General features: G+C 43.5%; 5 protein-coding genes across 10 annotated transcripts; 2 read left to right on the top strand and 3 right to left on the bottom strand.

The window, feature by feature from the left end:
• Positions 1–281: 281 nt before the first annotated feature.
• LOC6544470 lies at positions 282–7,057 on the top strand. Its single transcript, XM_026977789.1, has 3 exons — positions 282–642; positions 4,462–5,017; positions 5,784–7,057. Exons 2-3 carry the CDS (start codon positions 4,583–4,585, stop codon positions 6,141–6,143), a joined length of 795 nt encoding a protein of 264 aa, XP_026833590.1. The 5' UTR covers positions 282–642; positions 4,462–4,582; the 3' UTR covers positions 6,144–7,057.
• A 50-nt stretch (positions 7,058–7,107) lies between these two features.
• Positions 7,108–17,506, bottom strand: LOC6544469 (neurexin-4). 2 transcript variants are annotated; one of them, XM_001972467.3, is made up of 12 exons: positions 17,027–17,506; positions 15,104–15,220; positions 12,686–12,882; positions 11,777–11,918; positions 10,538–11,716; positions 10,352–10,477; positions 9,955–10,158; positions 8,966–9,895; positions 8,727–8,906; positions 8,319–8,663; positions 8,121–8,258; positions 7,108–8,061 (listed from the first exon to the last, which is right to left on the bottom strand). In XM_001972467.3, the coding sequence occupies exons 1-12, from the start codon at positions 17,130–17,132 to the stop codon at positions 7,871–7,873; spliced, it is 3,855 nt and encodes a 1,284-aa protein (XP_001972503.2). In that variant the 5' UTR covers positions 17,133–17,506; the 3' UTR covers positions 7,108–7,870. The 2 variants fall into 2 exon arrangements, with proteins under 2 accessions (XP_001972503.2, XP_015013928.1); XM_015158442.2 differs by lacking the exon at positions 12,686–12,882 and adding an exon at positions 12,076–12,272.
• On the bottom strand, positions 13,718–14,819 carry LOC26526418 (L-aminoadipate-semialdehyde dehydrogenase-phosphopantetheinyl transferase). The gene has a single exon (XM_015158788.2). The coding sequence runs from the start codon at positions 14,680–14,682 to the stop codon at positions 13,813–13,815; it is 870 nt and encodes a 289-aa protein (XP_015014274.1). The 5' UTR covers positions 14,683–14,819; the 3' UTR covers positions 13,718–13,812.
• A 274-nt stretch (positions 17,507–17,780) lies between the features above and the next one.
• LOC6544795 (eukaryotic translation initiation factor 3 subunit L) lies at positions 17,781–20,447 on the top strand. Its single transcript, XM_001972466.3, has 4 exons — positions 17,781–17,954; positions 18,635–19,113; positions 19,174–20,146; positions 20,204–20,447. The coding sequence occupies exons 1-4, from the start codon at positions 17,922–17,924 to the stop codon at positions 20,336–20,338; spliced, it is 1,620 nt and encodes a 539-aa protein (XP_001972502.1). The 5' UTR covers positions 17,781–17,921; the 3' UTR covers positions 20,339–20,447.
• A 73-nt stretch (positions 20,448–20,520) lies between these two features.
• On the bottom strand, positions 20,521–25,160 carry LOC6544794 (rho GTPase-activating protein 68F). 5 transcript variants are annotated; one of them, XM_026977783.1, is made up of 6 exons: positions 25,066–25,160; positions 23,885–24,071; positions 22,523–22,648; positions 22,414–22,449; positions 22,160–22,355; positions 20,521–22,091 (listed from the first exon to the last, which is right to left on the bottom strand). In XM_026977783.1, the coding sequence occupies exons 2-6, from the start codon at positions 23,919–23,921 to the stop codon at positions 21,056–21,058; spliced, it is 1,431 nt and encodes a 476-aa protein (XP_026833584.1). In that variant the 5' UTR covers positions 23,922–24,071; positions 25,066–25,160; the 3' UTR covers positions 20,521–21,055. The 5 variants fall into 5 exon arrangements, with proteins under 5 accessions (XP_026833584.1, XP_026833582.1, XP_026833585.1 ...); XM_026977781.1 differs by having other exon boundaries at positions 24,872–25,146; XM_026977784.1 differs by having other exon boundaries at positions 22,414–22,446; positions 24,872–25,146.
• Positions 25,161–25,301: the final 141 nt, after the last annotated feature.

Raw genomic sequence — 25,301 nt, 5'->3', positions numbered from 1 at the left:
AGGATCCACGTGAGTGCATGGCCATTTTTGCTGGCAGCTGATAATGCAATGGGCGGCCACGTTGCGTATACTTAATGTGCAACTGATGAGGAAGCCGCATCACTTCCCGCTATTTTCAGCGCACCTCTTGGCCAAGAGAGAGCGCAGCTGCGAGAGAGAGAGAGAGCGCTGGCCTGCCGGCTACAGTGCGCGACATACGTGCAGCTCCCGGCGCTGTGGAAAACTCTCGTCAGCTGAGAGCTTTCCCCCTATTTTCTTGTTGGGAAACATTGGCCAGACAACGACGCCGGCGCCGGCTGCAAAGACAAGAGCAAAATTTCACACGCAGCATAACAATAATTTCAGTCGCGTTTTTCACGACCTGCCCGCGGTTGTTGTTTCAACAAAGTTTTCCTCCTTCTTTTCTTCCAAACAAAAAAGAAACTCAAAAAATATACACCAAATCGGAATTGTTTAAACAATCGTGTGATAAACGTATACACATATCGCCCAAAGGGGTCCACTTGCTGCTGGGAAAGCGTGAAAGTCGGAAAAGCCGGCGGAATAAAGGGATAACGAGTGCCAGCATCCCGGCGAACCAAGCCCAAGGAACTTTCAACATTAGGTTCGGTTCGCTTTTATGTACACATTCTAGTGCTTTGGGTAATTGTATTTCGATTTTTCACTTTTTTCCGCACCGGAAAGTGCCACTAGATACGTTTTGCCATTGTATTTGTTCTCTGTGTTCGATTGCATTTCCATCTATTCGATGTAATTCGGCTTAATTCGGAGCATGTGTATTTGTGTGTGCTCGCCTGATGCCCAAGTAAATATTGACTAAACAAACTGCATGCGGGCGAGGTTGTTGCCTGCGATTTATCTCAGTGCACGGCCAGCCACCCACATCGTTTACATGGCAGCCTGGAGTCATGCACACTACCAGGCCGAGATGCACTGCGAAAAAATGGCATGCGAAAACTAGGAACTATAAATTTGTAGTCGGAAATGGTAAAGTAATGCAGAAGAAAACTGGCTCTAAAGATAAGTATTGCAAGGAAGCAATGTGCAATTTCGAAGTATTTTTCACTTTAGAATTTTTAAGAAGGTGAAAATATTATGTTCTGAAAAATACATATACTAAACAATTATTCGAGCTTTTAAATGTTATTTCTATCTTTGGACCGTTAAGGTTCAGTATTTAGTATCCAACTGCCTATTTTGGTTACTTTTCAAGAACTTTTTCACGATGTAATCACATTTTTGTTCCTCAACTTGAACTATTTTGGCAGCAACACTAGTTCAATGACTTGTTTGGAAAGCCATATATCTAATTTATTGATCTAGAATTTCTGTTTCTCTCCATGTAAACAATCGTCTGTGCTCACGTGTTTATGTGTTTATGTATCCACCTAGATACGAACAATTCCAGTTCGAGTGTTGCGTGTTTACGACATTCAACCGCCTTGCATGCTCATCACTAGTTCGCTTATCACCGGTGATTGCAGCGGCTATTAGGGTCGTGTGCCCCAAATGTATTCTCAAGTTTTGGGTGCCACATTTCCATTTCCACTTCCATTTGCCCCCCACAAACCCGGAGACAGGCAGACAAAGTGTCTGGCGTACTCCAACAAATGCCAGCAACGAAAACATCAACAGCTGCAGCCCGAATGACAATTGAAAGGGACACAAATGAGCATGCAAAGAACGCCACTCGACTGCATAGACGCCTCTCTCCTGGCAGAGTGGGCGGGGATTTCCCCGCCAGCCAACCACTTGCCCCGCCCATCCGCCCAGGCATTACTCATACGACGCGTTGCCCGTGCGACAAATACTTGCACAACAATGCGGCTCAAGTGTCGACGCGCCGCTGACTGTTGACAGCTTTACCGTCACCCAGACCAAGTTCTCTGGTTCTCCAGTGGAAATGGTTCTTGTTTCCACCGCCCGAGGTGTTGTTTACACACAGCCTTTGGGAGAAATGTGAATTTGTGCACGCGATTTGAAAACGGGGGCAACTATCCCGGATAATGCTCAGTCTGAATGGCAAGTGTTTGATTCGATGTGTTTGTTATTCAGGCAGCACATCACTAAGGTAGCAGCCAATAAAAATGTTACAGTGCTGCTCAGTGGTTTTCCCACTTCGGTTTCAGCCTAAACTGGCATGAGATATCTTGAGATTAAAGCAAAATCATAAATGGCACAGCAAGCCTACAAAAGCATATAAAACGCGCCCTAATTTATGCGCCCTTCGAATTCGATTAAAGTCAGTGTGAGAGTCCATGGTATAGTATTTGCAAACATGTAACACCTGAACAAACAGATTCACATAAATAAAATTCCCTCAAAATTAGTGCATGCTGAACCATCAATTTATTTGCCATCGCATACATTAAATTTTGCGATTTTGCGATGTCTGTCCCAACTCAAATTGATATAATAGGAAATGAAAGTTGGCTCCTTCCGCATGAGTTCATACCTTTGACAAATCAAGGGCCTGCCCCGCACACTCGCCACACTCACACGCATTTATTCACTCTTATTCAGACTGTTTTCCTGACCCATTTTGTGGGTCAATTCAGGAGTTGTGGAAGGAACACCCGCATAAATTCAAACACAGCTGCTGAAAGTTTGGGTATTGTATGTACGATATATTTTGAGTGTGTTCGCTGCGTTCTCCATTTGAAATTCATTTCGAATGCTGCACTGATTCCACTCTTATGCTCAGCCAAGTTTTCAATAAAACGCTAACGATTTCCACCGTGACGTCATTCGTAAATGGTTGCTTCCATTTGGCATTGTTTAGCTTCTATTTCATCTGGCTTACACTCGGTTTTTATAGGGCGCTGTGGCGCAACAAAAGGCGAAAGTCAGGAGCCGAAAAGCATCGGCAATCAAAACAAATCGAAATAGTTTTTCACTGGCAGCTGCGCATCGCAGGGCGATGTATTAATTAAGTTGAGGGACCACCGCGCACAGTACTCGAGGTCTACTTTTCCCGTGCATACCCTATAGACACGGGGGTCTATTATTTTTAGGCACATCTAGAGATTTTGCAGGCCTACAGCTTAGTCACTGAGAAGTACACCCATGAACATCCTGCCATAAAAGCAGTTTAATTTGTTCAGTTGAGAACGTGAAGTTTGCAGGATCTAAGGCTGTGGTGTTCATAGTTCTCCTTGTGCTTCATTTATTAAACTTGAACATAAAGAACACTCTTTAAATTAGAATTCCCAAGGAACGATTGTACTGCCAGTGTATTTTGAAGTTCGCATATATGAGCAGCCCCTTTTTTCATTAGCACCCATCTCTGTTGCCTCAATTGCAGTTGCCCAGCGGCATGTCCACACCATACCCAGTCCCGGCTCCCATTCAGGTTCCCATTGAGGAAGGCTGGCTGGTGGGCTGGTGGGCTGGTGGGCTGGTTGGCTCATCGTGTCCGTACTAATGACCGCTCCGCTTTGCCATCTGATTTTTTGGCAGCCGCCCCGCTGCTTGGAATGCCATTCACCGTGCGTAGATGAGTATGCGTTCCGTGGCCCCTGCGTTTCCCGCTCCTGGTGCACATGAATTTATAATTGCATCATTTTTTGGGCACACCAATGTAGCCGAGGATGGCATTCAGTCGGTCACTCGACTGCACTTGCACATTCACAGTTGTATGCAAATTGTTGTATGCAAGGCGAGTCCGCGAAAAGCCGTGTGCCAATGTGGCAACTGGCAGGCCTTCTCGGGAAAAACGTCGGGGAAAATGGAAAAAGGCACTCCGCTGCACTGGGCGGCATATATTTGGTGCTGGGCGCGCCTTTTTGTTTATTTTCATAACTATGCAAAACAGAAATAACACACTGGCCAAAAGCGAAATATTGAAATATTTACAAATAAATACAAACCATTCTTCTTGCTCTCGCAGATTATCAATTTAAAGCACATCCTTCTTTGTTTAAACTGGCATTTAATACTGGCTTTATATTTTTATTTTCCAACTATTTTCTTGGCGCTGAGCCATCATTAATGTTATTTAATCAAATATTTACTATTACACGATTACAAATTGTAGGAATTTGCCAATTTAAATGTATTCAGAAACTTAAGTTCTTAAGTTAATTCAAGTTGGCTTTAAATGATATGACTAGCGACTATTTGAATAACTTAAAGCGAAATCAATTGTTGCCCGAACAATGAATTGCAAAATGGAAAGCCCCGCGAATTCGATTTTCCAATTGTGATAATTAGTGGATTTATAATTGCAATTAATTGTGCTATATTTATAGCTATAGAAAACAAGCTTGGAATTTAATTTCCTTATAGCTAACGGAAGTCGCAGTTTCATTTGAGGTATTGAAGTCATTTTAGAGCACACACAAATATATGCAGAAATATAGTATCTATAGTCATGTACTTATTCTGTTTCCGTGGACCCTCGCATGTGATAATATATAATTTTACCCATTCACAAAAATTATTATATTATTATTATATCAGTCACTTATCAATCTAGACCAGAACGCTATGAGCGGCGAACTTTGAGGAGGGCTCGGAGGTCAGACACGAATTCGGAACCAACATATTATTAGCCAGTTAGCCCAAGCAGAATTTTTGCAAGATGTTCGACATCACCTGGCTGCCCACCGCCTGCGGATCGCTGGCACCGGCCCTCATCCCACCAGCCCACATCGTCATCCTGTGGTACTTCTGGGAGAACTACGCCCGCTACGTGGACAGGCACTTCTGCACCTGCTCCTGCTGGGACACCGTCTTTAAAGGACCCTACGAGTCGGGCGTGGCCGCCTACAAGCACATGTACTTCAATGCCACGCCCAACAGCTTTAAGATGTGGATTCTGACCGTGTTCGCCGTGATTGCCCTGTACGAGTGCATCAAGAGGCTAATCGCCCTGATCCTCCAGCAGCGCGTGCGGTACTCCATGCTGCTGCTCTTCCTTCTCTCGATATTCTCGCACTACTACGCCTGGTGGGCGTACATCAACTACTACAACGATGACTACTACAATCAGTGGAACCACCAGCTCTTCTTCACGGTAAGTGCAGGACAATAACACGGCAAAAAACCTTGCTCTATAAATTGGAAATTAACTATGTTCTAAACGCATGTTTCCACGTTATGTATTTTATTTTAAAATGTATGTAGTTATATGGTAATCTATGGTACACTTTTTTTAAAGTAATGTTATAGAAATCATAGTAAAAGTTTCCGAACCAGCTGGCCACTAGATATTTACGAATTTTTCAACGTGTACAAGTTCAAATTGCAACTTACAAGTCAATGTCAAATATCGCAACTACGTGCCGTCATATGTTTGTGCCCTAAGCCATAACTGGCCATCAATAATTTATTGGGAAAGTTCGTCCTGCGCGAGTGCGCTCAAAACTTGCACAATATGCGCTCAAATTCGAACACTTTCCCGCACAATTTTCGCACTTTTCCCGCACTAGAGCGCCCACCAGCCACGCCCAGCCCGGCCAAGTCTACATAGCCATATTCACGGAAATAGAAGCATGGCAGAGTAATAAGTTTCGAGAGCAAATCCATCCATTCGACCAAAGTTTTAATGAGTGGCCTGCCCTAAAAGTGCGAAATGAAAAATGGCCAATAGCTAAAATTAACAGTCACGATTTCGCAAGGAAAAATAATTATAATTATGTTTTTCATTTACCAAAAGCCTAAAATAAATTATCCACTAAATTGATCCACTCTATAACATATATTAAAAAAATCGACCATTCCATTATTAATTAGGAAAATTGACTATTCCATTTCACAGCTACGAATTTTCTTTCTTCTAGGTAACCGAGTTGTTCTCAACGGTGCTAGTGATGCACCTGGCCAACACCACCAACGTGGTCACGCCGAAGAAAGTGTTCTGCATCGTTGGCATCGCCCTGCTGCACATCCTGGCCAGCAGCTTTGACCAGTTCTTCATGAATGTGGTGCGCGGCGAGGGTTACGCCCACCAGATAGTGCGGGACATCGGGTTCATGGTGCCCGATCTCCTCCAGCTCTTCGTCCCGGTTTGGCTGCTCCGACAGGCACGTCGCGAGTGTTATACCACGCGGCCCTTCCACCGAGATCGGAAACTGCATCGTGATATTGTGATGATGCTGTGCCTGGTGTCGCTGCTCTTTGTCATTTGCACTGTTTTGTGAGAAAGGATCATGCTGGAGGTGTACGAGGAACGATACGGAAAGGTCGTGCCCATGCAGGATGCGGCGGTCCAGCTGCTGAATCGCTACCGGATGCTGGCCAGTGGAAATGTGCACAATTGAAGGTGAATGCTTTTGGTACTGAACATTGTGGGATTGTGGGTGGACAATAGCGGCACTTGCCCAGCAGTAAGTGTGGAATATCCTGTATTCCTGTAGAACTTTGTATTTTCTTTTAACGTTTGTGATAGTTTTTTTTTCTGTTGAGACAAAGTGAGCTGACGACAACCATATCGATAAGCTTAATTATCAACCTACGATGGTACATAATCAATACAACAAACTGTAATCTTCCATTTAGAACCGTTGACCGATACCGATCTTAAGTGCATTATCATTAACCCATAGTTGAACTTAGGTACGATGTAGTGAAATCCATTCCTGGACATCCCGGGAACTTACGAGTAGATGGGTCTAGCCCCAATAGTCACAACGATAAACAGTTATTACAGGCATGAACACATGTGTAGATTAGTTATGGAACAACGATGCGGATACTTAATATTGATAAAGGATTGTGGAAGCGGAAGTGGAAGTGGAGACCCACCCAGTGTTATACTACCTTAAATCAGTTACATGTGACTTAGACTGTTGTTAGATAATAACAATATTATACATGTTCATCACGACAAACCAAAATATTCCAGTACATCTAGTAGATAAACCACAAACAACTAACAAATAACACAAAACCAAAATCGTAGTAATCAAAATTAGCGTTATACTATATTGTTACGATTAACTTGACATCAAGGAAATCAAAAACATGCAGATATTAATATTTGGAATAGCCTATACTTATACACATATATATTTTAGTATACAAAATTATATTGAATAAACTTTAAGAGACTGAACATCCAGTAGTTTCCTTAGATTGCCAAAACGGTGAGTCCAACACAACCCATTTCAATTATTTGTAGTTCTCTTTTATTGAAGGATAAAAATTTTAATTTTTTCATTGTCTCTTTTTTGTAATTATATATATTTTTTTATTGCTATATATATCTATATACACTTGGTAATGTATATTTGAAAATTTCAAGTCAAGACGTTCAAAATGCATTTTCCAAAAATACAATTTGTTTTTAATGCTTTGTGTTTCTATAGTAGCCGACTTTGTTTAGCCACAAAATGATTTTCATGTTCTTTTGTGTGTAAAGTAGAAGACATTTTAAATTAAACGTAAAGCGTGAAAACATATTAAAAATAATGGAATGTTCGTTCTTACATACTCGCGCGATAGAAATACATAAAATTGGCGGCTTTTCGTAAGCTACTCGGGCAGCTCTCTAAAATAAGTTTTTAACTTAATTTCGCAAACAAAATGTTCATAAAATTAACTAAAAATGGACGGTATTCGGTGAACATAAAGAGATTTCATAGTTAAATAGGGCGAAATGCCGTCAGACAGAACCAAAGAATAAAAAAATCATAGCATAATGTAGCCAACCAATTATAAATCAAATCGTAGCATTCACTTGCGCAAAACAATTGGCAGTGCGTGGAAAAGTATTTTCTGTCTGTAATATGTGATGTGCCTTTTCCGTGTTTGTTTGATTTTCACTTCGTTTTCATCTATTTTTTTATCTTTTGGTAAGTCTGAGTGGTCGCTGTTGCGTGTCTAAGGCGATTTTAAAACGATTTATGTGCATACTTTTGCGACCGGTTTAGATAAAGATCTCTGTTCGCTTCCTGACTTGATGGCCAGTAGTTGAGTGCAGGACAGCATCGTCTGGGTCGTCAGCTCCATCGGCACCCTGATCCTCGTGCGTCAAGTAGTCGCCTTTGTGCCGGTGCAGATAGCGACCGATAAGGAAGAACATAAGGATGAGCAGCAGGAAGAGAATTACAAGCAGACCTGAAATAAAGTTTTGTGTTATTAATTTGTTTTAAGTGCCGAATAATGATTTAACTTACATGCCAGCAGCACAGAGTTAACTTCGTTATAGGCCTTGCGCAACTTCTCCTCATCCACCAAAGGTGGTGGCCTAGTCTCAATTTCAATGGGTGGATGAGTAACTGGCTCGACTCCGCAGAAGTCTTCTGTCAATTGAGCTGTAACATTCAATATTGTTTAGCTTGTTCTACTTTGTTTCTTTAACTGCATATACTTACTGCCCAAAGACTTAACATTTTTGGGAGGATTCTGCTGGAACATCAGCTTCAGGGGATAGATATCATCGAACTGAACTCGCGACACACAACCCACAAAGCCGTCTGTCATAGATTCATTTTTGCCAATGTACATGTACTGAATATTGTTGAATTGAGCATCCGCTGAGGCCTTAATATCAAAGTTGTACTCGACCGGCTCGTAGTTGTCGACCTTTAAAACCACGGTGGATCCACCATTTTTTCGCATAAAGTGCATATCGTGGTACTGACCCAGGCCAAAATGTTTTTTGGGGAATATGATTTCCTGTCTCTCGAAACCAAAATCAAATACGCAGCGCAAATGGCCTAAAAGAAAACGAGTTGAGCATGAAGTGGTTTACACTTAAAAGTGTGTGCAAATCAATTTACCAGAATTCGATATTTGAATAGTTAAATATTCGCCAGTTAAGTTGGAAGAGAAGCCAAGCAGGAATCCCTTCGGGATGGTGGTGGTGAAGCCGACGCGAATGTTCTCGGCAATTGTGGAACGGAAGGAACCCTCAAACTCGTAGCGAATAATCGAACTGGAGCGTAGGTTGACACCAATCTCTGCAATAAGTAAATGCAAATTGAATAAGATGCAATTACTGCAACATTCAATTACCCACCATCTGCGCAAATAGGTCCTTTGAATGCGCTCCAACGGCAATCGCAACTGTAGCCATCGTATCGCTCGATACACGTGCCATTGTTTAGGCATGGATTTGATTCACAACGACCAACGCATCCGGTACTGATGCCGTACAATCCACGCTTGGAGTAATCCTTCAAGTCAACCATCTTTCCGTTCAGCAGCAGCGCACGAATGCATCCTACGTAACCATCGCGGTACTCAGTGGTGGCGCCGATCACCAAGTCCGAAGTTAAGTGAAGGGCACGCACCGGACCAAGCGGCTCTCGAACCTCAGCCTTGATGGACCCATCAACCACTAGACGTGCCTCCTTCCTGTTGCGCTCGACACTCACCGTGTGCCAGTTGTTGTCGTTCAGATGGTAGCTTGTGCCCACATTAACGCCTAGTGGTCCACTTCCCGCCTGATACTGGAATTGCAGTTTGTTGCCACCATTGAGACTCAGCTTAATGTAATCTGTAGGTCCGGTAGCATGAAAGATCACAGAGTTCTCTTGTGTGGTACGGAATTCCAGATAAATATCTCCAGAGTGACCCATGTCGAATGGTGGTAAGTTAATAGAAGCATCGGCAATGCGGAAGGTTACCACATTACTGAAGAGATCATCGCCCTCACAGCGCAGCGGTCCCAGAGTATAGCGACCCATTTTCTCGTCCAAAGGAGTTCCAGTATCACCAAACTTCACTGCTCGCACTGGAAGATACTCCTTCTCCCGGATATCACCACCATCCTCCATCCATTCCAGACTGTTCGAATCGCAGTTGCACCACTTTGTGGGATCGTGACACTTGCCCAGAATTCCACACTCGCACTTACGAGATCCAGGAAGAGCTCCAGCCCAATAGTCCATCGGCTGATTGTGGCGAGAGATCCACCAAGAGAAGGGGCGGAAATTACCGGCCTCAGCTGAATACAAAATTCCATTATAACTCTGAATAAACTTAGGGAATCGCGTTACTACTCACATGGAGAGTTGAAGAGTCGGGAGGAGCGGCAGGAGTAGCTAAGGCGCTGCCAGCAGCTATGGGAGCGATTCAACAAAGCTTCAATTTGCAGTTGGTTGGCATCGTACATGATGGACTGCTCAAAGGAGCCAGGCTCCTGGAATCCATCTACAGTTGTGGTGTGCTCTTGACTGTGGCTGAGGGTGGTAATCACGCGTCCATCCGCTGCAAAAACATCAATCAATGTCATAAGTTTATAAAATTACATATTTAAAGAAGCATACACACATATTTTCAACCATAAAAGTTATCTAAATTATTACAGAGAATAGAATAACTTGATTGATGGTAATTGTTTTTCAATTTAAGGCATGAACAAGTTAAAATAAATGGAAGCGACTGAGTGATATCAACTTACAGTAGAATTCGCAGGTTACTGGGAAAGGTTCCAGAGGGCCACTGCCATCCACGTCGAGGTTCAAGTTCACACGCTGCTGCACATGCTGCACATTCTTGAGGGCCAAGCAGGACAATGGATTGTTAGCTAGATAACAAGATTAAAATAATAAGTCAAATTATCGAGCAATCATTTAAGGGCACTCACAAGTATGGCAAACGGCTCCGGCATAGCCAGTGTGTCCGCAATCACAGAAGAACTCCCTGGAGTTTTGATGACAGAGACCTTTATGCTGGCAAGGATTTGGATTGCAGCGATCAATCATCTGGCAGGCATCGACGACGACATCATCGCCACAGCAAACTTCCTCGCCCTTCACCCAGTCCTGCGGTAATTTGTAATTTCCATCCACCGAAATTAGCCGCATGCAGCCGACGAATCCGTTCTTGTCCTTTCCACCAGCAATATAGTACTGTGCTCCAGTGGCAATCTGTAGGCTCTTTGTTGTGGTCATTGGTCTCTGGTCAATATTCAGAATCAAACGATTCTTTTCGATGGATATAATGAACGAATGCCATTTGCCATCATTGAACTGATCGTCGTAATTGTCCAGAATAATTCGCGCTTTCTCCTTGATTTTGAGGTCGATCTTCACCTTGCCAAACTCCAAGAAGACCTTAACGTAACCACCCGAATAGAAGTCGTGATGCAGCATTACTCCAGTTTCCTCGTAAGTACGGAAATAGAAGGAGACGTTTAGGCGCTGTGAGTTTTCATAACCCTTCAAACGGACGAACGACGATCGGGTAGTGAAGGTCACCGGATAAATCGGAGGCGATGGACACGCGTAGATGGTGTTTACCCTAGTGAAAAGATATCCTTCTCCCAGCTCAGTGCTGTCTTTCATTACTCGAATAAAGTTGGTAGAATTGAAGTAGATGTTTTCTAAGCAGCCGGAGAAATTTTGTTGGACGATCAAGCCCTCCTGGACGTTGGGCACTCCACCTAGATACAGCTCCCGATTGAGATTCAGTCGCGTGAAGTCGCCCTGGATGCGTCCTCGTACGATGACACGATCGACCGAAAAGATAATGTCCCTTTGATTCCTTGAGATCACTACATCATGCCACACATTGTCATCCAGCAGGCTGCCCACCGATAAGGAGGTCATCACCCGCGATCCCAGATCCAAATTCAGCACCATCTTGTTGTCCTTTAGCTGCAGAGCATAGTAATCGCCCTGTGTGCCACGCGAATACATCATCACTCCGTTGGCAAAGGCCGTCTTAAAGCGGAATCGGATGGACTCCTTGGTGGAGGTAATAGGTTCCCGCCTCAGATCATAGCGCACCAAGCCAGTGCCATTAAAGTACAGGTTCTCAGAGACTGCAAGAAAATGTTTGGGATTAAAAATAAAACAAACCCAAAACTCCATTCATCACTTACTGTAATCGCAGCCGTAGAGCTCGACCCGCATGGAAATACGATCGTGCCACCTGGTGGGATTGATCCTAACCCATTGGGCAATAATGGGCACCTCGAAGACGTTGTAGTGAATAGAGTTGCCATCCGAGTTGCCCTTGAACATCTATGATGGATACCATATTAATGTTATACATTTTGTTCAATATACAAATATAAAATAGTGCAAAGCCAGAGCCTGAAGCATTAATCCATCACCATCCTTTAAGCCAGGATTAGTTGTGTTTTTTATTGTAGTCTTAGACTAGGATTAGTCACAGTACCTGCGGCTCGCTAGTAGGATTCACGTACGAGCGCCAGAACTCGCCATCGTCCGAATACTGGACAATGTACTCCGTCACGAACTCGTCCGTATGCATGCGTCCCATGGTGGCGATCTTGCGCACCGTGCGCGGATCCCCCAGATCGAGTGTTAGAAAGTGGTTATATGTATTCTCGACCGGTGTCCAAGCAGCTTTACCTGCACAAGGTGCATTTACCAATCTAGTTAGTCGCAGTGTCAGAGTTTAAAGAAGGGTGTGGGTGTTTTTTAACAAAAGTAATCTACAGAACCATTAGCCAAATAAGTAACAAATGCATGCGGGATGAATTAAATCATACAGAACCAAGCACAAAAGCAAGCAAAAGTGTTAATGAATTTATGTGAGGATAATCCGATTTAGCGGACCAAGGATTCGCCCAACCACCAATGGATTTCACAGAGAAAAAAGTAATATGTGTATCCCTCGATATGATATAGGGCACAGAAGATAATGGAAACATACAAATCCATAATATTTTTTGTCTGTGCAATAAACCACCACCAAAAGCGTTCAATTCCATTTGGGATTAGCGACACACATTTCCAATGGTACGTGGAGATCAATTGTTTACCTTGACATTGCCGCCCGGCTCTTTATAGTCGGCGAACTCTAGATCGGTTATGCCATAGCTAATGCTGTACTCGGTGACGTACTCATTGCTATGGGGTCGTCCTTGCAGGGCGATGTGCGTCACGTTCCGCACCACGCCCAGGTCAATAATCAGACGCTGGTCGAAGTCCGAGTTCTTCGCGGACCACGAGGTGCCAGCTGGGGTTCGCAAATGGTCATGGGATGATGGGCAATAAAATAAAAATGATACAATTTAAACCAAAACAAAGGCAACATAAAATAAACCTTAAGTGGGCAAACAAATGGGAAGTCTACGCTCTATAATTGCCTAAAACTAAGGGGTTTAAAATTGCGCCAATCTCTAGCAGGGGGTGTTTTCAATTAATAAACCATAATTTAGGGGCGATCGCAATTGACAGCTGCAAGTGGTCGAGGTCCTTCAGAACAAGGATCAACCCCTGCCAAAAAAAAGGATTTGGGTAGCCCGAGGGTTGAGTTGGTGGCAACACAAAATGGGAGAGTTCGCAAATGGTTAAGCATAAACAATTGCAGTCGTTTGCCTTTGTTTTAATTGCTCAGCGCGCCAAATTGCAAACAGGTGTGACAAAATAGTGTGAGAAAGTCCAGACTGCAGGGATTTCTCAGCGCAAGTTCCATTCCCCAATATTTTTATGCCGCATTCGAGTTTTCTTTGTCCTCCGTTGGCAACGTGCATATCAGCCAGCCATCGTGTTCCCATCGATAAAACTTTGGGCAATGCCAAAAATAATTCAAATAAACGAGCCATTCAGTGCTACCCTTGCGGATGGTTATCCTGTTGGCGCATAAATTCAACCAAAACCAATGTCTGGCCCCTGTCTGAGACCCATTTACGGGTTCCTAAATTTCGGTTTATGGCCTTTTAAGCATATTTCCGGCTTCGTTTCGTAGCGTTTGTTTATCCAGTGCCAGGCAAACAGACGATTTCTGTGGGGTGTGAGCGCAACATGACAACACAAGGATTACAAACTATTCCAAATTGGGTACACAACTATTGAGAAAGTATAAATGCTTGTTTATTCTAGGGATAACAATGCTGTTTTTAGGAGCTACGTTTGCTTGGCTTAGATTCCTTAAAGTTCTTATACATCATGACCGCTTGTAGGGCTTAAGAAGTGCCTTTTGGCAGTAGCTGATCACTTCCTGTAGTTCCGAATCTTCACTCTCTACGAGAAGTTCCTCAACTCGCAGGAACTTAAACCTTCCATGCTCTTGTGGCAAACAATTCCGGAATGCAATGGCCGCGCAGTAGTCCTCCTGCAGTAAATGCTCTTCGAAATGCCAATTGTCCATGGGTTTGTCGTGGCAACGCAGGCTTGTACCGATTAGGGGGGAAATATCCGCCTCCAAGCTTCGAGTAGTGTCCACTGAGAAGCTGATCCTTTGCAGGTCCACAGTGATGCCGACTCCCAGCTCCTTGACGTAGGCCTCCTTGAGGCACCAGTGACGCATGAACGCCTTCACCTGTTCCCGCTCATCATGGTGTGGTCTTCCAATGTAGTTCCATTCCTCTGTCGAAAACTTGCTCTTCATCAGGCGAAAGAACTCCGACAGTGGCTTACCACCACTGTACTCGATCTTCATAACATCTGTGCCGATTCCAAAGTCGGGATCACTACTCTCGCCGGTAATGCCGGCCAGAAGTACCAGGCTTCCCTGGTGAGAGACATTGAAGCTAAGAGGTGGCCCATCGTAGCTTTCCCTCACCCAGTAGGGTTTTCCCCTCACATCCCGGGCGAACTTCACTTCGTGAGGCGGCAATCCGCTGCACGTGCTCACATATTTGCGCATCAGAAGGCGGCCAATTAGTGAGGACAGAAAGTCATCTATGAAGTGGAACTTCATCAGCCGAGCTCGTTCCTCCGGTTGAATTGCGGCCACCGCCCGGCTCAGTTGAGAAAGTGTGGGACTCCAGCTGCCCAGGTCAAAGGCCCATCGGGTGCAGATGTGTTTGCTCATTTCGATGCGTTTTATAACTATCTAATTGCTTTCCATAATCATTGTTTTCGGGGCGTTTTCGCTTTGCGATGTTGTTTTTAATTCGCTATTGTGATGCAGTATGGCCACAAGTGGAGAGGGTAAAAATACCCCAGCGATTACGCCTTATAAATATACTGCAAATATACTGCTCCACCAAATTCGGGGTGTTCCCATTTCCAATTTAGATAATGGAGAACTTTTAAATGACTTTTTTTTCATTTTTATACACGCATATTGAAAATAAAGGGAAAGTAGCTACTTATTTGGATATTAAAATGAAAACACATTTTTCTAGGGGCGCAGCATTTTGAAATAATAATTGCTAATGAAGCAACTGAAAGGCAACTCAACTTTCGAACAAATAACTTTAAACTTAGTCTTTTTAATCAATATTACTCACCGTTTAGACGAGCCATGTCGGGACCTCTTTCTGTTAAGGATGATGTCGCCGTGAGGACGGCTCTTTCCATGAGCGGCTGGTTGCACTCGTAGTCGGAGAAATAGTCCGTGAAGGCGTCTGAAAGAGTGCAATATCGATCTATAAATATCCGGAATTCCATGACCCATATACAAGTGTACATTGTCGGGCGAAAAAGTGAACGCAAACTGTCACGGGCATAATTAAAATTGAGATATGAAGAATCTGTTTGGATGGCGGCCAATAAGCTGAAGTACTTCAGCCGAAACATAATCATTGGCCTCCTTTTTATGGGCACATAAAGAAAGCCACATCTATAAGGCAGCAAGAAGCAAAAAAAAAACAAATCAAGTCCCGTCTGAAGGGTAAATATTTGCTATTTTATGTGAGTCCTTAATTCTCTGTTTTCTGGGGAAATGAAGTCGTACAAGATCGATCGAAATTGCTTGTGGTAAATAAATCAGTACTAGGGGAATCCCTATGAAATTAGACAATCTGTATAAAATAAAATATATCCAGATGGAATTGGTTGGACTATTCGCAATGCATTACTATTTAAGATGTATCTGTGTATGTATCTAACTCACTGTTTAGATTAAATATTTTCTATTTTCCCTATTAAGCAGGTACCACCGTTCTAAGAGGAAGATTCTTGTCTCATATTTGCACCACAATATTTTCCGTTGACGAGAGTCTTTTGGCCTCTAGGATCCATGACAAGAACGTGCGGATATGGGGCCAGGTCGTGTCGGAAATCCAGACAATTGCCCCTGTCTGCAGCAACCCCCACGGAATTGTTTATTATGGGTGCAGCCGGAGCTCCTCCTAGGCAAACAGCACACTGGCATTTTCTTATGGGAGTGGGGGAAAACAACCCTTGCGAGGTCATTCGGAGTTCGTGGGCACTTTAAGCTGACTTTGAGCCTTGGGTGGAGTGGAAAAATCAACCTGATAAGCTCGAAAGGAAACCAGGGAAACACGCATGACAATCTTCTGGTAAATAATACATACATGTATTTATTTAGCCAGGTTGAACTACTTTTTCGCTACATAATTGCCCAATGGTGATTAGAAGGAAAATGAAACACAAAAAATCTGGCTAATGTTCTAAATGAAACAAATATGACGAGGTCTGAAAGGCCATTTCCGTACATCTGGGGGAAACTTGAAGTGCGAATGATGCTGTTTTCGAGGCAATAAGAACAGAAATAAATTATGGAAATCGACCAAAGTCTGGGAGGATATACATATGTCGGCTGTCTGCTTTCGACGCTTCAAGGCGTAAAAGTGGCAAATTAATTTTGTGGCATTGTTTATTGTTAGTCATAAAAATGTTTGCATATGAACGTTGGATTGTTTACATTGCATGAAATGTTGAAATTTGTGGGGAAAGCGCTTAGGTCTGTTGACATATGGAAGGATAATGATAAAATCACGTGCAGCATCATCAATCAGCAGATGCTTCTAATTTGCCGCATGCGCATTTGAGAAGCCGGAAAAAAGACCAGAGCAACTGGGGATGCAACCGGCAACTTTTGTCGTTTTCGTTTTCCGGGAAGCTTCATTGAACATACGGAAATCAAGAATCCAACGTCTTTGCCCAAAAAGAACGAGTAAAAACGGGCGTTGTTAATCGGCGTTTTTGTTTTGCCACTGCTATTCGTAAGCAACCTTTCGATCGCTCTCCGCGCTCTCAGATTCTCTCTAACTCTCGCGATCGCAAAGAGCGAGTTAAAAAGCAAACAACGGGTCAAAAGAAAATGGAGGAGCGAGTCTTCAGCTTTGGGGAACACGCCCAAAAAGTTGGCTTACAAACAATCGACGTTTTGTCACATCTGGATTGGAATATCGACCAGAAAGGATCTGAATTCCAGGGTTATTCAAGGGGTTTTCACTGGTTTTTACCTGCTTGCACCGATTTAATGCCATTATTGACCAGCAATAAGAGGCATAACAATCCAAACTGAAGCGAGAAAAATGCTGTTTTCGTATTACTCCTGGGCGGCCTCATCGTGGAGGCTGTTAATTAAACACTATAGCTGGATGGTTTTATAAACACATCTATATCCGATTTTCCGATTTCCGAGAAGTGTTCAACCAAAATGCACTTTTCCGCTGAAAAAACACCGTGAAAAGCTGATAATTTATGGCAACGCGTCCGCGGTGTTCCAAGGTTTGGACTGCTCTTTACGTTCCGTTTTTAATCGACTTTGAATTTATGTAATTTATCAACCGGGTGTACGGCTGCAGCAGATCACGCCCACTTTGAAAGAATTTCGTTGAATTAAGAAAATAATTATCGCAACGCGGATGACACACGAACAGAATGTCTCGCTGCCAGTGTGACCATGACTCAATCGTGACAAGATGCCGCCAACTGAGAGCTTATCGCGTCAAATAAAACTATCGAGTTTTGATATTTATTTTGAAAAGTATTTTAGTAAAGTATTTAAAGTATTTTTTAAGCTTAGAAAAAAACATTGCAAAAAAAATACAATCTTAAAAGAAAAGTGCTAAAAATGTAATGGCAAAGAAAGCCCATTACATTTTAGATATTTTTAAATCATCTAGTTTTCATATCTACCCAGAATTTCGAACTTAAAAATATTTATACAAATTTTCCAAATACCAAATCGATAGGGGCGTGAAAACATCGATAGTCTAGCTGGAGCGTTATCGATAGTTGGTCACACTGTTTCTCCCTCTTTTCGCCAAAAATTTGTTGGCGTGTTGTCAATTTCCTCAGCGTTTGAACGGTTTTGCGTTTTGTGTGTTACCCGGAAAGAATAAAACAGCGACAATGTACGGCGGAGACGAATACGCAAACAATTCGGTGAGTGCAGTCAGCGAGGAATGATTCATTTTCTGATAACCAATCCCGGTACTCCGCCGACAACATAACCCATCTTTTGTTCCCCTCGCACAAATACAAAACTCACTGGAATAATTTTAAAGTCGTATGCCTCGGCATAGCTCGTGTGTAGATCATTAATGCCACTTACCCACTGGTAATCCGTAGACAAACACTTGAACAAGTGTCTTTGCCGTTCGGAAACGGATCCTGTATTCAGGTGGAAGCTCCGCCGCCATGTGGTGATTATTGGTATTGGGTGTGCATTTTATAAGTCATAATACTTTTCAAATGCTTTGATATGAGAGTACTTTTATTTTGTTGATGGCAGTTTGGGATAACCTCCTGAAGGAGGAACATGCATGTTCTAGCTTTCTTCTCAGGAATGCCTTCTGAAGAAGCAGACCTATAAATAGAGTTTGGTTGAGGCAGCTGTGTACCTTGAGATACTGCTCTCTTTAGCTCGAGCTGGACATTTTCCTTGGCTAAAACTCTGTTATCTAAGCTACATTATGGGGATTGATTGTATCTCTGCCTTTTGAAGGTCTAGGCAAGCTTCAACTACACGGAAGCGACTGATCTTTATTTATTAGGTCACTTACCCAGAGAGTAGTAGATCCGTATTTCATGTGGTTGTCTAATTCGGTTTTTCCGAATTTCAGGAGTACTACGATGACTACGCCCATACCGGAGACCCCCAACTGGACATGGAGTACGAGAGGAACTACTACGCCGCCCGGATGCCGGACAACGTCAAGTACTTCCTCATCAACTTCTGCCAGGCGATCAAGGAGGGCAACTTGTACGACATCCAGAATATGTACGAGAACACGTTCCCGCAGATCAGTGACCACCACTTTGACAAGACTGCTTGGCCCGAGGAGCAGGAGGTGGCTGCTATCGTGGACAACGACAAGGTCTTCCTGATCTTATACAAGGAGTTGTACTATCGCCACATCCATGCCCGCATCTCCGGTGGCCCCAAGTTGGAGCAGAGGATCAACTCGTTTTTCAACTACTGCGACTTCTTCAACTTGATCATCTCGGCCCAGAACCCTGTGATGCTGGAGCTGCCCGACATCTGGCTGTGGGAGTTGGTAGATGAGTTCGTGTATCAGTTCCAGAACTTCGCGCAGTACCGGTATGTAGCTGTTTTTGCAGCTTGTGGATTCCGATTAACCTTCCGTTTTTGTTTTTGCAGCGCCCGCCTTACGGACAAGTCGCAGGATGAGATCCAGCAGCTGTGCGTGAACCACAGCAACGAGTGGAGCATTCTCTGCATCCTCAACGTGCTGCACTCCCTCGTGGACATTTCGAACATCAAGAAGCAGCTGGAGGCCATCTCACAGGGCGTTGATCCCCAGACCGTAGCTGGTGACTTCGGCAAATTGTCCTTCTACAAGATGCTGGGTTACTTCTCCCTTGTTGGACTGCTGCGCGTTCACTCGCTGCTGGGTGACTACTACCAAGCCATCAAGGTGCTGGAGCCCATTGAGATCCACAAGAAGTCCGCCTACTCGCACATCCCCGCCTGCCAAATCTCGACGTCCTACTACGTGGGTTTCGCCTACATGATGATGCGCCGCTACGCTGATGCCATCCGGACCTTCTCGGATATCCTCCTGTACATCCAGCGTACCAAGCAGCTGTACAGCACGCGTTCATACCAGAACGACCAAATCAACAAGCAGGCTGAACAGATGTACCACCTTTTGGCCATCTGCTTGGTGCTCCATCCTCAGTGCATCGACGAGTCCATCCAGCAGGTGCTCAGGGAAAAGAACTACCATGACGCCATGTTTAAGATGCAGTGCGGAGATTTGGAGGTCTTCAAGTCCTTCTTTGTGTTCGCCTGCCCACGTTTCGTGAGCCCCTGCCCACCAGCTGCAGACGCACCCATGGAGGACTATGTCAAGGACCCTATGGAACACCAGTTGCTGGTTTTCATGGACGAAGTGCGCCAACAGAAGGATCTGCCCACAACGCGCTCGTATCTGAAACTGTACACTACCCTGCCGCTGACCAAACTGGCTTCTTTCATCGATCCCAACGCCAGCGAGGATGACGTGTCCAAGCTGCTGATCCGCCTGCTTTGTTTCAAGCACAAAATGCGCAACCTGGTGTGGAGCAAAGGACCCAGCGGCCTGGAGGGAACATTCAAGTCTGGCTCCGAGGTGAGTTTTACATTGAAAGTTTCTAGACACATCAAATAATATACGTTAATATTCTAGTTGGACTTCTACATTGACGACGACATGATCCACATCGCCGACACCAAGGTTTCACATCGGTATGGCGACTTCTTTGTGCGTAAAATCCTTAAGTTCAACGATCTGAATCGCAAACTGAAGAACATCAACATTTAAGCCGACTCCTTGTGACCCTTAATGATACATTTAATATTCCATACTGGACCGATTTGTTTTGATATCAATAAAAATCGCTTGCGATCATGCGCAAGTTTGGTCCCCAAAATCTGTATTGTATAGGAATTACTTGTCTTGGATAAATCTATATAATTTTTAATGATAGCGTAAAAGGCGAATTCGTTATTTTAACACTTGCTTTATTTTTAACAATACCGTTATTTTATAAAAATTGTTTGTATGACTATAAGGAAATTCAAGACTACATAGTACGATTTTTGAGTTCGCCACAACTCCACTTGTGCTGTGCATTTACATTCAGCAACGCAACCAAGATTCGTTTTCGGTTATGGGGAAATGTGCGTTGAATTAATACGTAGTATAATAATAACATCTCATATCGAACTTCTCTTCTGTTCGTCGCGGAGCGAACACAAGCAAATTTCTTTGGTAAATCAATCGTATTTAGCGCTTATGGGGTACATAATTGTGATTGGGGGGAGAGTTGGCGTGGAGTTGGGGCTACAAGCAGTTCCACACATACACACAGTTTAAAATTGAACTTAGGATTACAGTACACTTTATACACGACATTGCATTCTGTTCTAGTTTCTGTTGCGTTTTGTGTGCTCTCATTAGCTAACCATTGGTTCACTTAGAACTAACATTAAAATCAAACAATTTACAATTACGGACTTGTTGGTGGCAGGCCAGTCGTTAGTCGACGGACACTGTGCGCTGATTGACGTCGATCAAATAGATGTCCTTATGGTTCTGCAGCACAAAGTCGACGAAAGCATTGATGGGAGCGATCTCCTCCAGGGAGGTGGTGGTGTTGCGCGACCACAGGAAATTGGGACCGAACACGATGGCCAGGTTTGAGGAAGTCATCTTGTTGAGATCCTCGCAGTCCATCACCCTGACCAGGAACTCTACAATGTACTTGAACAGTTCATAGTTCTCCTCTGGCAGTTTTTCGCGTATCAGTTGCGTCACGTTCCTCGAACGCTCTTCCTTGGGCCAGTCTAGAAATCTGGTCACATCCTCGTACAGCTCGAAGGTGAGCAGCGGCTCTGCGAGATCGCGCAGGAAACTCTTCAGTAGGCCGGCTATAACGTGGACATTCACGCTCTTTAGATCTACATCCTCGCCTCGGTTGACGCGCTCCTTCAGTGCCATGATCTCGGAGTGATTGCCCGATCGACGAAATATGCCCTCCGTATCGATCACGCCCGTTATGGACAGCGAGTCCACACATTTGCGCACAATTGGCGGAATGGAGTTTAAGCACGGACTGTTTATCACGATGAATTTCAGGGGCACCCCAAATTGATGCGTCGTCGCCATTTTGTGCTGCTGCTGCCGGGATGCATTTAAAATACTGCTGGGCGGCGGTGTCGATGGCTTCCGGCTGGGGTTCAGTTTGTCATCCAGGTCGCAGATGTTGTCCGGCAGCTTCAGCTTGTTGAGGCCGAGCGCTTGGCGCAGCTCGTCCAAGCCTGAGATGTAGACTAGCTTCTTGCGGAACTTGTCGCTGATGAACGGGCTAAAGAAGTTCCAAATGACCCGTATGAACCACGTCGGATGAACCACATACAGCGTCTTCAGGTTCTTGCGGAAGTTGCGATCGAGCTCTTTGTACGAGTTCCACAGGAATTGTGCGGATGGTTTGTTATCCTCCTTGAGGCCTTGATGGAAATATACCAAAATGTAGTCGTTCTCCACAAATGGTTCGATCTCCTTGATGATTTCCCTGATGGATGGATGAAAATGAAATACAGTGATGATTAAGAAACAAATGAACTCAAAAATTGATCCTACCGAACAAATCCTTCCAGCTGGGACTTTTCGGGAAAGCGGGATGCATAAATGCCGAAGATATGGCGACCCTGCTTATCCGTTCCCAGAAAATCGCACTTGTTTCTGGGGGTCTGAAAGTTTTCAGATTGTTCCCTGAGTTGGTCCTCAAAGTCGTCCTCCAGCGGATTTACATCTTCCTCGGGCTCAAGATCTGTATCTGTTCGTAATGGGGATACATTATTCATTGGCCAGAAGGAATCGATTCACCCACTTACCTTCGTCCAGAACGAAATCCCCGACCATAACATCTTCTGGGAAGAAGTCAGAGAATGAGTTTCAGTAAGGTTTACAGATTTCTTTAAGGCTTTCAATTGTATTACTTACTTTCTAGGGGAGATGGGGCCAGCAGCTCGGTATCATCAAACTCTAGCTTCGGCTCGAAGTCGTGCAGATCGGAGAGACTTGGTTGCGGCTCGTCCGAGTTATCGACAATCGGATTGATGGCGGGACCTTGGGGTGCGAGAGGAAGGCATTTATAAATCTCGTAGGTTTCCCTGGCGCGGACTGGTATTCCAAAAACGTAATCTTACAAGTAATGCTTTCAGTTAAGTATTTTGACGGCCTGAGGCAACAAGTTTAGTTCGGATTGAGTTTGAGTAAGTGAATAGACATGAATCAGAGAAATTTCATTTGATAAGTACATTGGCATCTGATTGGTTAATCAAGAGTCTTACGGTTTCGATATAATTGGCAGACGATTACTGAACAGAACAGAACAGAGACGATTAGGAAACTCTAAGCTAGGGATTAGACTATTTAGGCTAGGGCAAACACACGATCACAAAACACCTGGTAACAAACATTGGCAACAACACAGCTAGCGAAAAGTAGTTAACAAATAGGATCCACAACAAACCAAGCAAACACTTTGGATAGTTTAAAATGCGAGTTATGTATGTACAGAGAGACGGTGAGCTGCCCACATAGGCTGGATTATGCAGTTTGAAATGGGGTTAGTAGCGCAACTTGATACCAAAAACAAAGAACTCGGTTAGGGGGCGGTTGGGGGTTAGGCAAGGCGGCGGGTCGGGGCACAAAATTAGTCGTAATTGCTGGCTTTAGCTGTTAGTTCTCGAACGAGGGCACTTCTCCCCCCTCAAAGAAACTACGATACGGCAATGAAAACAAGAAAATAAAGCAGCGCAAAGAAATGACTCCCAAAACTTGAAACACAGATTGGAGGTGAGGTATTGAGAAAACCTGCCCTCATTTCATACATATATTTTTAGGCCCGTTTTTGTAATTATGCGTAGGGTAATTAAATGAGAAAGCTTTAAAATGAATAAGTAGCTTGCCTAGAGTATAGCCACAAGTTATAATTATTCATTCAACTTTAAGCTCATTGACAAAAACTCACTGAATCTTCGTGGAAACTAGAATTAACGATTATATGTTTAATTACTCAGTAATTTATCGTCAATGATTATTATATTATTTAATACAAACTTCTCAGAATATGAATGCAAAAGATAGGCCAAGAGCTAATTAAGTCCTTAATTAGAAGACTTAGTTAGTGTTAACAGAGTTATCTGTGCCTCTTAATTTTGGGAACTATTTCTGATCGCTAAAAAAAAGCAAATCACTGGCAATTGCGCTCAAAATGCTAAGCAGTAAAGGAACGAAAGATCAAAACTAGATATATTCGAATCGAAGAGCATGACTTGGCCGATCGACCGGCGGACTTACCTGGTAATCTCGGTGCGAAACGCGAATGGGCGTCCATGGCGGGTGGGCACGATAAAGTGGAGGTGGATTCAGTGGATTCGGCAGAATCAGGTGCTAACCGTTCGATGTGATTGGAATTCGCGTGGTGACGCAGGACGTGGCTCAGTCAGTCGTTGGGCTCGATTATTGGCATGTAGAATGTATGCGGCTGAAATGTGAGAATAAATTAGCCAAAAGCAGCAGTTGCCAGTACTCTTTCGATGACGTCATTAGCCAGCTAGTTTTCTTGGCTGTTTGATTTGTTTTGGGTTGCTTGTTCGATTGTTATTTCTTGGTATTGGATATAGTACAGGTTATATGGCATCGCTGATTCACATTCATTCACATCAATGGTTTTGCTCCAAGTCTTAGTGGTAACTTGGCCCTGAAAGACGCCCACCGCCTCCATTCCTTGTGTTCATACAAGCGTACATACAGTGGGACATATGTATAAAGTGAATGCATTGTTTTTCGGAAAGATAACACAAACACAGAATGAAATGTACAAAGTATGCTATCGCGATGTCGACACTAATTATAAGTGAAACGTAGTTGGCTTTCTTGCTTTTTTTCGATAACAAGACTAACAAAATTTATGAAGAATTAAATGTGTCTAACTATAGAGTGTGCACCGTACATACAGCTTTTATCACTTTATTTCAAATACGTGATTTGATTTTTAACTGGGGAATAAATTATTAATTTTCAAATGTAAACTGTGATTAGTACACACTGTAGTGTCTCATTCATGCCACCACTGTTTTAAAGGGTGACAGATCCTTAAGGAAGCCACTGTGAAAGGGAGTAGGCTCCTTTGTCCCGCCACTGTTTGGACATACACACACGCAGGAGTTGAGTAAAAATTGCACAAGTTTCTTATCTATAAAAAGGGATATTTCCGTGCAACAAATACGGACTAATTGCAAATAAACTGCGCATTTCAGTCCAGTTGTCTTAAATGATATTTACTTTTTTTGTATACTAAGTTACAAACTTTTATCAGTCACAAGAAAACATCACATTTTATACGAATGATGAATTTGCTTTAGTCCCGCTTTCGTTTCTGATTTCCGTTAAGTTTTCACTCTATTTGTGAGTCAGATTTTGCGAGGAAACTAGCTTTTATCAGTAAGGGAAAAAATCTTCGTTAATTTTATACTAACATACGACGTTGTTTTTGTCGATGGTTAGTGGTGGTAAACTTTGGTTTGGCGAGCCCATTAGTGCTGCAAAAAAGCACAAATCGAACAGAATCGAAGAACTTGTTGTCACGAATAGACTTGCACGAGATATCGTTAATAATTATTATCTTGTGACTTACACTGTAGTCTGATGAAAAATATCATTATCTAAACTTAGGCTTCCCAAAATCATTACCAGGAATTACATAATAAATGTA

This window comes from Drosophila erecta, unplaced genomic scaffold (assembly GCF_003286155.1).
Source record: "Drosophila erecta strain 14021-0224.00,06,07 unplaced genomic scaffold, DereRS2 tig00000021-arrow-pilon, whole genome shotgun sequence".
NCBI lineage: Eukaryota > Metazoa > Arthropoda > Insecta > Diptera > Drosophilidae > Drosophila > Drosophila erecta.
Note: the sequence above shows the minus strand (reverse complement) of the source record. Positions and strands in the feature narration are given on the sequence as shown.

Coding starts and splice junctions, on each gene's coding strand:
- LOC6544470 (XM_026977789.1), top strand. CDS start 4,583: ATGTTCGACATCACCTGGCTGCCCACCGCCTGCGGATCGCTGGCACCG. Junction 5,018..5,783: donor ACCACCAGCTCTTCTTCACG/GTAAGTGCAGGA, acceptor TCTTTCTTCTAG/GTAACCGAGTTGTTCTCAAC.
- LOC6544795 (XM_001972466.3), top strand. CDS start 17,922: ATGTACGGCGGAGACGAATACGCAAACAATTCG. Junction 19,114..19,173: donor CAGAACTTCGCGCAGTACCG/GTATGTAGCTGT, acceptor TTGTTTTTGCAG/CGCCCGCCTTACGGACAAGT. Junction 20,147..20,203: donor CATTCAAGTCTGGCTCCGAG/GTGAGTTTTACA, acceptor TTAATATTCTAG/TTGGACTTCTACATTGACGA.
- LOC26526418 (XM_015158788.2), bottom strand. CDS start 14,682: ATGAGCAAACACATCTGCACCCGATGGGCCTTTGACCTGGGCAGCTGG.
- LOC6544469 (XM_001972467.3), bottom strand. CDS start 17,132: ATGAGGCCGCCCAGGAGTAATACGAAAACAGCATTTTTCTCGCTTCAG. Junction 15,221..17,026: donor CATTAAATCGGTGCAAGCAG/GTAAAAACCAGT, acceptor GCACTCTTTCAG/ACGCCTTCACGGACTATTTC. Junction 8,062..8,120: donor TAACTCTGTGCTGCTGGCAT/GTAAGTTAAATC, acceptor ACTTTATTTCAG/GTCTGCTTGTAATTCTCTTC.
- LOC6544794 (XM_026977783.1), bottom strand. CDS start 23,921: ATGGACGCCCATTCGCGTTTCGCACCGAGATTACCAG. Junction 22,450..22,522: donor GGCCCCATCTCCCCTAGAAA/GTAAGTAATACA, acceptor ACTTCTTCCCAG/AAGATGTTATGGTCGGGGAT. Junction 22,092..22,159: donor CAGCTGGAAGGATTTGTTCG/GTAGGATCAATT, acceptor TCCATCCATCAG/GGAAATCATCAAGGAGATCG.